The following is an 11,649-nucleotide window of genomic DNA, read 5'->3' as shown; positions in this document are numbered from 1 at the left end:
GCGGCTAGTTCCACCCCGGCGCCCTCGCGTCCCCCGGGCCCGGCCCGAGCCAGGCGACCGGATCCGTCACTGCGGCGGGCGGGAGGCGGAGGCGCGGCCCGGGGGCGCGGTCTGCGGGCGGGGCCGGGGGCGGGGCGCTGGGGGCTGCGGCCGCGGGCCCCGCGTCGCCCGCACTAGTCGGCCGCCCTCCGCCGCCTGAGCGGGGAATTGCCGCTTGGTCGGGGCGTCGGAGGGGAGCAGGGGCGCCGCTCCCGCAGCGGGGGGGGGGGGCTGTTCCCCCGCTGCCGGCTCCGCGCCCAGGGGATGCCCTGGGGGGGGGCGGCTGGGCCTTCACCGAGAGCTGCGAGCAGCTCCCTGCGGGGCGGGGCCTGGCAGGGACTTGAGGAACAACTCTGGGGGGCCAGAGACTGGGGGGCAGCCAGGAAGCCGAGGTGGCTTTAAAATTTAAAAGATTTTTTTTTATTTATTTATGATAGACACAGAGAAAGAGAGAGAGAGAGAGAGAGAGGAGAGAGAGAGAGAGGCAGAGACACAGGCAGAGGGAGAAGCAGGCTCCATGCACTGGGAGCCCGATGTGGGATTCGATCCCGGGTCTCCAGGATCGCGCCCTGGGCCAAAGGCAGGCGCCAAACCGCTGCGCCACCCAGGGATCCCCTAAAAGATTATTTTTTAAAGATTTTATTTCTTTATTCATGAGAGACACAGAGAGAGGCAGAGACACAGGCAGAGGGATAAGCAGGCTCCCCACGAAGAGCCCCATGTGGGACTTGATCCCGGGACTCCAGGATCACGACCTGAACCAAAGGCAGACGCTCAACCGCTGAGGAGCCAGGTGCCTGAAGATATGAAATTCTGAAACATTCTACAACATGGATGCATTCTGAAGACACTATGCTAAGCAAAATAAGCCAGAAACAAAAGGACAAATATTGTATGATTCCGCTTCTATGAGGTACATGGGATAGTCAAATTCACAGGATAGAAAGTAGAATAGTGGGTACCAGGGTTTGGGGATGAGAGGAAATAGGGAGTTACTGTTTAATGGATATAAAGTTTCAGTCTGGGATGATGAAAAAGTTCTGGAGAGGGGTGGTGGCAATGGTTACATAACAACATGAATGTACTTAATGCCACTGAACTGAGCATTTAAATATACCTAAAATGGTAAATTTTATGTTATGTATATTTTACTATGGAAAAAAAGAGAACCAACAAAAAACTAAACCAAACCAAAAAAACCTCTGTGGTACCAGCTGGGCTGTGCCAGGTCGGGTTGTAGGAGCATGGAGTGTGGATGTCCTTGAGGGGCACACTTAAAACAATGAAGAAAAAAAAAACCAGGTGTTTTGCAACCCAGGCAAAAAGCCACAGCCCCCCCTTTCACTGAGTATAGCAAAGTAGGCTTAGCCCAATAAGGAGCAGGCCCCTTCCTCTGAGGGCTCAAATCAAGATGCCATCTGCTTCACTCAACCATTTTACAGATGGAGAAATTCAGGTCAAGTCAACATTTTTATGGAGGACCACCCCTGTGTCCAGGCTTTGGAGAGGACTGGGGGTGGGGGAAGTGAGTGGGAGGGTGAGAAGATCCTAAGCTATCAAAGCTTCACTCCATGTAACAAATAACCTGCCCAAGGCCTCAGGTCAATGTGATGTGAACCGCACAAGGTTGAGCAGGATGGTTGGTAAATGACAAGCTAGGTGCAATGATAGGGGCAGGAGCAGTCTGGGTGGATTGTCCAAAAGAAGCAGCTTCAAGTAGACCTCGAAGAGTGGGAGGATTTGGAGAAAGAAGAGTAGGGTTTTCCCTGAAGCTGGGTAGCTGGACACAGCATAGCAGTAAAAGGACCGGGTCTAACCCAATGGAATCAGTGAGATGGGGGCATCATGCGATGTCAGGCTAAAGAGGGTAGTGCAGGGCCCCAAACAACAGGCTAAAGCTCTAGCTATGACCTGGAGATAGGAGGAAGCCTCTGCAGGTCCTACTTGGGGAAGCCAGCACATTTGTCTCAGAGGTGTCATGGCCAATCTCCCCAAGGCTTAGGTGGTGGGATAATCCCTCAAGCTCCCTCCCTGCATAACAACCCTCAAAAATGCCTCTGCTTCTCAGGTCCTTAATGCTGGTGCAGTTTCATCCAAAAGGCCAAAAGCTCTTCCTTGAGCTTCACACCCACCCTCATGGTGAAATCCATCGGCAGGGAACTTCTCCTTGTAGTGTGGCCAGTAGCACAGCTCCCCACCATTGGGATTTCTGCCCAGAGGAAGAAAGAAGGAGGATTGTTTATGCTCATCTTCACCCTGCCTCCTTCTCTTACCTTTCCTTGGTTCACCTTCCCTTTGGAAGTTGGAGACCAAGAAGTCTTTACAGAGATGATATTTAGACTTTTAAGAAAAAATAGTAGTGTGGTGGTGACTACCTTTTAAATAGAGGGAGCACTATGTGCAAAGGGTTCGAAGTACGAAAGACCAGGGCTTTAGGAGGAAGCACAATGTAAGTTTGCAGAGAAATATGGGGTGTGTAAAGAGGATGGATGTGAAGAGAAGATGGCAAGATTTTCTTTCTTTTTTAAAAAAAGATTTTATGTATTTATTCATGACAGACACGCAGAGAGAGGCAGAGACACCAGCAGAGGGAAAAGCAGGCACCCTGTGGGAGCCCAATGTGGGACTCGATCCCAGGACCCCAGGATCACTATCTGAGGTGAAGGCAGATGCTCAACCACTGAAGGATGACAAGATTTTCATGCCAAGAGGCTAAGGACCTGGGACTTTAGCCTGGGGGCAGAGGGAAGTCATGAGGAAAGTCATGAAGAGTTTTAAGCAGGTGAGCGACTTAGATATTTCAGAAAGATTCCTTGAATGCCATAGAGGGGATGGATAGAAAGGAGAGAGACTAGTGGAGGTGGGAAACTAGTCACGAGGCTAGCCAAAGCTCAACCCAGATGTCACCTCTGCCAGGAAGCTGCTCCTGCCCATCCAGGCCAGTCGGATGCCTCCTCTGTGCTCTCATAGTACCTTCTGCTCCCTCCAGTACAGCAACCTAGGGTTTTTGTTATAACATTTACAAGCCACTGGACGATGGGGGTCATGTCTGTAAGAGTCTTGAATTCCAGCTCCCACTGTAGGGCTGGGCAGAAAACAGAGTATTATGATTGCCAGAGTGAATGAAGAGTGTGGTCATGGGACAGAGAGGGACACATCATAGGGACCTGATGACTGGGGAAAGGTGAGGGAGAAGAGGCTAATCATGCATCTCCTCTGGGACATGCAGGGACAGATACATAAAACAGCTGGCCAGTAGGTCCAGCACTAGGCAAGAGGACTACCCAGATATGTTGGGGGACCAGACTCACCCGATATGGGCAAAGTCGACCCAGTATGTCACCTGGGGGCTCAGCGCCTTCTCAACTAAGGAATGGCATGGGGTCAGAATAGGATGTGACATTTGGGGGGTACCTGGGTAGCTCAGTGGTTGAGCGTCTGCCTTCTGCTCAGAGCGTGGTCCCGGGGTCCCAGGATGGAGTCCCGCATCAGGTTCCCTGCAGGGAGCCTGCTTCTCCCTCTGCCTGTGTCTCTGCTTCTCTCTGTGTGTCTGTCATTAATAAATAAATAAAATCTTTTTTTTTAAAAAAAGGACGTGACATTTGGTATCGAACATGGGGTGCTAGCGTCCCACCCTGCTCCTTCCATGCTGGAAGGCTTTCATTTTGGAGACTATTCTAGGAACTGCTTAGCTCCTTAGAGTCAGACAATGGAGATGTGAGTCAGGACACAAAGGTGGGGAGACTAGACACCTGGGGGGGGGGGTGCGGTTTGAGCACCTTTGGAGAAGGGACTCCTGAAGACGAAGTGGATCTCATCCTGATAGTCTGCTCCATCAGTGCAGGGCCTGATGATTGCACCACTGGGAGTGCGGTGCTCAAACTCATATAGGTAGGCAGGGAAGCCAGCATCCAGGAATAGGGAAACTGAGGAGAGCTGCAGGAAAAGTCTTGGGCTGGGCTTTTCATCTCCCCCACACATCCCACCCATCTGCATCAAGCAGGAAAAAGCCCTTGGGCTTCAGAATCTAGGCAGCAGATTTGAGTCCTCTCTGCACTACTCACCAGTCACATGACCTGAGGCCAGTCACTCACTCTGCCTCTCTGAGCTGCAGTTCCTCATCTGCAGACCAGGGATGCTAAAACTTAATTCACAGGATTGTGGCAAAGACCACAGAAGCCTTCCTCTTCTCTGAACCTTTCCTCTCTTGGGCATTTTGGGTTCTTTGGTGTCTATGCTCTCCAGGCCCACATTTGACCTCTCACCCACATGTTCTTCAAGCCCCGTTTATTTTCTTTCATCTTTTATTTTCAAAGATTGCATTTATTTATTCATGAGAGACACAGAGAGAGAAGCAGAGATATAGGCAGAGGGAGAAGGAGGCTCCCTGAGGAGAGCCTGGTGCGGAACTCGATCCCAGGACCCCGGGATCACAACCTGAACCAAAGGCAGACACTCAGCCACTGAGTCACCCAGGTGCCCCTCAAGCCCCATTTATCCTGGGCAGGATCTCCACAGTGGCCCTCAGTTTGTCCTCTCAACTAGGAAGTCTTCCCTGACCACCCCAGCCTGTCCCCTCTGGGCTGGACTCTGCCCTGCCCTCCTCTTCCACTTTTCTCTTAATTGACAGCACACTGCCTTTTCTATGGCATCTTGGAATCCTACGCCAGCACAGAGGTGCAGAGAAGGTGGATGAGCAGTTGGTAAGCAGCACTAGCGGATAGAGTGTGGCCACTCTGGAGGACTCTACAAACCACTGTGGTGGTGGGCAGCCTGCAGGGTGAAGTACACCAAGGTAGCATCCCCACCTAGGTCCACCATATGGTTTCTTTTTTTTTTCTTTGAATATGTAGATTTAACTGCTAAATTTTTATTTTTATTTTTTTAAAGATTGTATTTATTTATTCATGAGAGACACAGAAAGAGAGAGAGAGGCAGAGACACAGGCAGAGAGACACCATATGGTTTCTTAACATCTTCCAGTCATGGTCATCAATATCACCCAGGTACTCCTCCAACACCACTGGAAACTGCTCGTTGGTGATGTTCTGAGTGGGGAATTCATACCCTCCCTAAGGCCTGGGGGGCCAGCTGGGCCAGAGGCAGGCACACCAGCAACTTGGACTCAGGCTCAGTACCTCAGGAGTTTTGGGTCTGGGGGAGGAGGGAAAGAGGGTTGCTTCTGGGAAGGTCTCCTTTGCTGATTCTTACCCCTTTGTAACTATGCAGCACCCCTAACAGCATGGCCCCTCACCAACAGGGTGCTGGTGCTTCAGAGCAGCTTGGTGACGGCTCCTTTTCTCATTATATGCTGGTTTCCTGGGAGCTTCTTGATCTGCCCACAAGATAAGGACTCAGGTGTGAATCAGGCCCAAATATCAGGAGGGATTCCAGCCAGAGCTACACCAGGCTCCAAGGCTCTCATCATCTAAATGGTGAGTTTTCAGAGCACACAGCCTAGGAAGGGCCCATGACTATTTCCCGCCTTCCTGTTCCCAACCTGTCCATCACTACCACCCAGGTCAGAACTGAACTAGGGGCTGGGACGATGTCTCCTGAGCTGGGGCATCTAGCCTGACCAGGAGCAAGGGAGCACCACAGAATTTGCAGCTGCCTGGAGGGTAAACAATGGATACGATGACCCATCCAAACTACGATCTGAAGATTTGGGGTCCCCAAACCTCCAAAAGGCCATACTTCTCTTCCTCCCATTGTTTCTGGCCAGCTCTTACTGTTCAGGGACTGTAGGCAGTACCCAAGACTTGGACATCCCTAGAAGAACCAATGGGATCTGATCTGATGCCCAGCACTACCCAAGAAGAATCCTCTGTTACCCCCACTCTGGTGGGCACCCCTCCTATTCACTTACAAAAGGTAAGAGTCAACTGAACTCCAGGTTGTTGACACCCAGAAGACTGGGCACAGGTACAACTTGCCCCCAATTCAGGAGCACCAGAGGGTCCTCTGGGAGCACCACATTATCCACCACAGGGCTCATGAACCACACTATCTACAAGAGGAGGGGCATTTCCAATCAATCCTCCACATATTCTCCTAGGATCCCTGCAGCCTAGGGTGCCCAACTCAGCAGGTCCACATCCAGCGGCTTCTTTAGCTATAGGTCCCTTGGGAAAATCTGGGGTTCGGCTACCCCTTGGAGGGCAGGTGCTAGAGAAGACTAGGCTACTCAGACTTGGGGTGCTCAGCCTCAGATGTCCACATTCCTCACTCCCTCACCTCTTGAAAATCTTTGCTAAATGTTGTGCTCCTGATACACGGTCCCTGGCGCAGCTGGGGATCAGGTCAGGTGGGTGGCTTGCAGGTGGCCAGGTGAAGGAGCTAGAAGGAAGTTTTACTTACCATCGTCTTAGACACACACATCACCTCAGCCCCTGATCATGCTCTCAGGCAGCCTACCAGAATCTGTGTGCTGTTGCAGTTACAGCCTGCCAGGTGGCCAACCATCTGTGGAGAAGAGGTGTTCAGGGTGCCCCCATCCTGCCCCTCCTTGCTGATCCCTGGGGCAGAGGAGACATCCACCTTGGCCACCTTCAGTGGGCGGGGGGTGAGGAAGGCTCTGGGTACCAAAGTGCCACTCTGGGAAATGGCCCTATAGAAGAGATCCCAGGCTAGGGGTGACATCATCTAGCAGGGGTGGAGAGTGTGGCACCCATGAGAGGTTTAAGTAGAAGTCACTTAGACAGTTTTGAATGATTATCTGGCCAGGGCTTGGCAGTGTGAAGGGGCCCAAAGAGTGCAGGCAGCTGGGAAGGAATCAAGAGTCCTGGGTTGGAATCCTAGACCTAGAACCAGTGCCTTCGTGCCTCTGGGTCCCCATATCCCAGTCCACATAGTGGGCCCCAGTGGTTCTAGAGGGGATCTGGGGTTGTGGGAGGGGTTCTGCTAGTGTAGGAAAGGGTCTCTCTCTGCTGCTGGGCTAGAAGTGGGGGACCCTATGGTTCCCACAGTCCTTGTTACCTGTATTCACAACTTGTAGCTTTCTCTGCTGCCCAAGTTGGGGGAGCCACTATCACTGGGACTCTTCATCCTGTCTCTTGGGCACTTCAGCCTTCATGCACCCCAAATATGTTCCAATTGCTTCCCATCTGGGTGGCATCCCTCACCCCATACTATCCACCCAGCCACAGGGCCCTTTCCTATCACCCCACACACACCCTTCTACCCAGGTGCCCCAGTCCTGTCTACCTGGCCTCCTGCATCCCTCTGCAGCTACCTACCATTCATCCTTCCTGCCTCTGTTTCAGAGCCAGTCCTCATCATTTCCTTAGGGCTATACCCCACCTCGCCTCCTGGCTGGCCTCCAGGCCTCTGCTCCTATTTCTTTCTAACCGGTTCCAACACACCGAGCCATCTCTTTAAATGCACATCTGGCTGTGTCCCTTCTCTGCTTCAAATCCTCCCCTGCTCTCCAGTGTATTTTGAATAGAGCTGTTTAACTTTTCTGTCCTCAATTTCTTCATCTGCAGAATGGAGATATTTTTTTTTTTTTTGTAGAACTGGATTATTGAGGGAATTAAATGAATGAACACATATAGAGTGCTTAGTAGAGTGTCTGGCACACAGAAAGTGTTCAAGCGGTTCAGTATTATTACTGTGGCAGGTGAAGGCCTGTGTGACATGGTCCCAGCTCACCTCCCAAACGTGTCCCTCAGCAGGTACCTGACTTTATGCCCACACTCCAGGTACACTCCAGGTCAGTGGTTGCCCCCCAGTCTCCAAGGCCTGGTCTGTGGCCCCAGCCTTGACCACAGGGCAGATGATGCACTCTGTTCAGGGGATAGAGCTTTGGAGGGAGGTAGGAAGGTAGGAGGTGCTGGGTGATCTTTCTGGCCCACTACGGATAGGCTGAGCATCCTTACTCTCAGCATTGTCCTCTCTCTGGGACTGGCTTGGTTTTCTCTTCAGTGCCACCCCTGGACGGATGGTACCCTTGGCAGGGGTGAGCGTGGGTCTGTGGGCCTGCATGTTTCCGTCCATGCTCATCTGCACATGTTTTTGTGCAGTGGTGGATGAACTCGTGAGTCTGTGCGAGGTCTCCCCGGGCACCGCCCCCTCTAGACCCGAGATACACAGGGTCCCCGAAGAGAGGCCAAACAGGGTCACACAGCCTGGGTCTCCACCGAAGGCTGCGGTGTTTTTTGTACCCGGCGCTGAGCCGCCCAGTTCGCGCGGGCCTGGCTGCGGCCGGTGCTGGGTGCGCGGGGCTTATAATCGGGGAGCGTCTGGCTGCCCAGGGCTCCTGCCCGGTTCTCCCTGGCCCCGCCTCTTCCCGCGGGTCTCGGGATCGCACCCCTTTCCCGGGACCTAGGTCCCTCTCCCTTGGGGCAGTTTGGAGCGTCCGCCCCTTCCCGGCGAAATTAGGCCCCGGCCCGCCCCCGCGCCACGCCCAGAGCCCCCTCTCCCGCCCCCCCTTCCTTCCTCTGGTCCCCAAGTCCGGCGGTGCCCCCCCTCCCCCCCAGGAGGCCCAGGAGGCCCGGCCTGGGCTGCGGAAGCACCAGCACCACTTTCTCGCTGGCGGCCAGTCGGAGGCGTGGTACGTGGAAGCGGAGGGAAGCGGGGCGGCGAGGAAGGCCCCCCGGGAGCCAGACGGTGGGGGGGGGGCGGGGGCTCTCCGGCCGCGGAGCGTCCCCGTCCCCGCGCGTGCGCGCTGGCGCGTGACTGTCAGGTGCAGACTCGGCGCGCTCCTGGAAGGCGGCCGGCCTCAGGCCTCCTGAGAGACAGGAGTTTGGGCCCCATGTGGTGGCCAGAGAGGCGAGAGGGTTGCAAACCCACGTTCCGCAGTTGAGGGAATAGAATCAAATGCAAAATTTAGGTAGCGTGTGTGTGCGCGCGTGTGTGCGTGTGTCTCTCTGTGTCCAAGTGGCTTCCACCAGCGTTGGGGTACAGGGGCAGGAGGCAACGTGGCCTCCCCGGGATCTCCCCTGCGTGGGGAGAGGTTTCCTGCTCCTGTCGGAGACTGTTGGTGCTGCCAAGCCAGAAACCTGGTGCCTGGGCACCTCCCTGTCTTTCATGCCCCCTCTCTAGCCTCAGTCTCTGTTCTGCCTCCCAGACAGCTCCGAAATATGCCTTCGCCTCCTCCCAGAGCTGCTGCCCTGCCAAGGCCATGGCTACCTTTGGCCGCGACACTGCCCCAGCCTCTTTGCATCCCTTCTAACATCCTCCACACAGGATTGATAGAAAACAAAACCCTGACCATGGCACTTCCCTCATTAAAAACTTCCTGGGCCCCCCTGTGCTCAGGATGAGGTGCAGATTCACCCACACTGACCCAGGCCCTCTCCATCTAGTCTTCCGGCCACCCTTTTCTCCAGATACACACGGACCCTTGCCTTCCACCTCTAAGCCCCTTTGCTTCTGTCCCCTCTGCGGAATGCTTTCTCCTCTGCCTGGCAAACTCCTACTCATGTTTAAGACTCGGCTCAAGTGGTGCCCCCTGTGCTGGGCACTTCGCATCTGTGCTCCCCAAAGCTCTATCCATATTGACTATAGCACTGGGTTGGAGTGATTCCAATTGTTCCCCCCCCCCCCAGCAACCATGCGCTCCCCAGGGGCAGGGATGGATGAGGATTTATCTGAGTCCTGGCATGCATGTGGACATTAGTGGAGCTGGGCTCTTGGGCCACATCACCTTTTCTCCCTGCTGGCCCAGCCTGCGGGGTCTTTTCTCAATAGTTGGGGCTAGGAACATCTGACTAGCTCCAGGAAACCCTGTCTGCCTATTCTGCTCCATTCTCCACTTGTCCCCTTGTTGCTTTGGCCCCAAACTATCTATTGTCCAAACTAGTCGCTAGTCTTCTTCCCTTCTTAACTATCACCCCACAGTCTGTTCTAAGCCATCCACAGATTCTCACACCTGACACTCTGTGTTCCAAGCAGCTATTAGCTGACAGCTCATGGCCAGTGTTCCAACAACTGACACCAAGACTTCTATGCAATGGACTCCCGAGTCTCTAAACCCCTGATCCTGGAAGCTCTGGTAATGGCCATCCCATGTTCTGTCACCTGATCCATGGGATTCCAAATAACAATCACAGAGTGTTCATAATGTCTGGGCTTCTCTCAGTCCTGGTCATTGTTCTAATGACTACACCCCAGCGTTCTAGAAACAACCATTCATGTTGTAACAGTGGATACTCTGTTCTCAACATTTAGACACTTAGGGTGGTAGTTGTTATTTTAACATTACTTTTTTTTTTAAGATTTATTCATTTATTTGAGAGAGAGAGAGAGAGAGAGAACACATGCCTGTGAGTGGGGCAAGAGGCAGAGGAAGAGAGAATCTTAAGCAGACTCTGCACTAAGTGCAGAGCCCTTGGCAGTGCCTGGTCTCATGATCCTGAGATCATGACCTGAGCTGAAAACAAGAGTTGGTCACTCAACCAACTGAGCCACTCAGGCATGCCCCCTCCCTTTTTTTTAGCAAGAAAGAGAGAGAGAGAGAGAGAGAGAGCACCTGTGAGTGTGTATGATGGAGGAGGGACAGAGGGAAAGGGAGTGAGAGAATCTTAAGCAGGCTCCACACAGCACAGAGGTCAGAGTGGAGCCCAATGCAGGACTTGATCTCACAACCCCAAGGTCTTGACTTGAGCTGAAATCAAGAGTTAGACGCTCCACCAACTGAGCCACCCATGTGCCCCAGTGGTTATACTTTTTAATTTTTTTTTAGTTTTGCACCATTTATTAAGTGATCTCAGCTGTTGCTGTAGCTGCTGTGTATCAGCCTGTTCTTAAAACATAAAATGCTCTTCCAATTCCTCTTGTCCAGGACAGAAGGATCTTCCAGGTAGCACACCAACAGAACAAGAGACTCCGACAATGCTTCAATGATGGTGCCATCCAGAGAGGGAGAGGGTCATGGCACATTCAACCTCGGCTTCCAGAGGTTTTGAAAAAGGAGCCTTTGGGGGCCCAGCCTGCCTGGCATTTTGATGCTGTCGGTGTGGGGTTTGTACTCCATAATGGTGTTGGGAGGTAGGTGAAGCACTCGCTGAAGCGTATCCCAGAGGCGGGCTGTGGTTGCTTGGTCACTGGCAGTCTTATTCCATATTGAAATAATGTCCTCCTGCAACAGGACAGAGACCACAGCCCCACAGATCTCCTCCCCAACCATGAACTGTTCCCCCAACATGGCCAGGATAAGATTCTCCAAGCAATGGGACGCCAAGCCCTTCTGCAGTTGAATAATCCCCTTGCCACCATTTTTATTTGCATCATCCTCCCACGTGGGTTTAATTCCTTCTTTGAAGAGATGGAAGTCACTGTGGCCTGTCAGGTCCCCGGGACATTCCATGTGGCTATAAAACCTCCAGAACTGCACCATAGAGGCAAAGGTGCCCGTCTATTTGATATTTTGTTCATAGCTGTGTGAGCTGGTGGGATGACCGGGGGTTCTTCTGGAGACCAGAAAGTAGAGTTGTACTACAGGGGATGCTCTCCTGGCCCAGGGACAACAGCCTTCCTCTTACTGCTGCCCTGACTTTGGTCTTGTTCCATTTTTTCCTTCTCACCATCTTTCTGTGTGCTGTTTTCTTCATTCTGATCATGGTCCCCACTGTCATCATCTTTCAATGAGTCGAACTTGTTGTTCAT

At 53.0% G+C, this 11,649-nt stretch overlaps 1 protein-coding gene across 1 annotated transcript; it reads right to left on the bottom strand.

Annotated features, from left to right (window-relative positions):
- Nucleotides 1–10,909: 10,909 nt before the first annotated feature.
- On the bottom strand, nucleotides 10,910–11,649 carry LOC129497658 (eukaryotic translation initiation factor 4E type 2-like). Its single transcript, XM_055306681.1, has 2 exons — nucleotides 11,514–11,649; nucleotides 10,910–11,379 (listed from the first exon to the last, which is right to left on the bottom strand). The coding sequence occupies exons 1-2, from the start codon at nucleotides 11,647–11,649 to the stop codon at nucleotides 10,913–10,915; spliced, it is 603 nt and encodes a 200-aa protein (XP_055162656.1). The 3' UTR covers nucleotides 10,910–10,912.

The sequence above is a fragment of the Nyctereutes procyonoides genome, unplaced genomic scaffold (assembly GCF_905146905.1).
Source record: "Nyctereutes procyonoides isolate TBG_1078 unplaced genomic scaffold, NYPRO_anot_genome, whole genome shotgun sequence".
NCBI lineage: Eukaryota > Metazoa > Chordata > Mammalia > Carnivora > Canidae > Nyctereutes > Nyctereutes procyonoides.
This window is presented reverse-complemented; position numbering and strand designations above follow the sequence as displayed.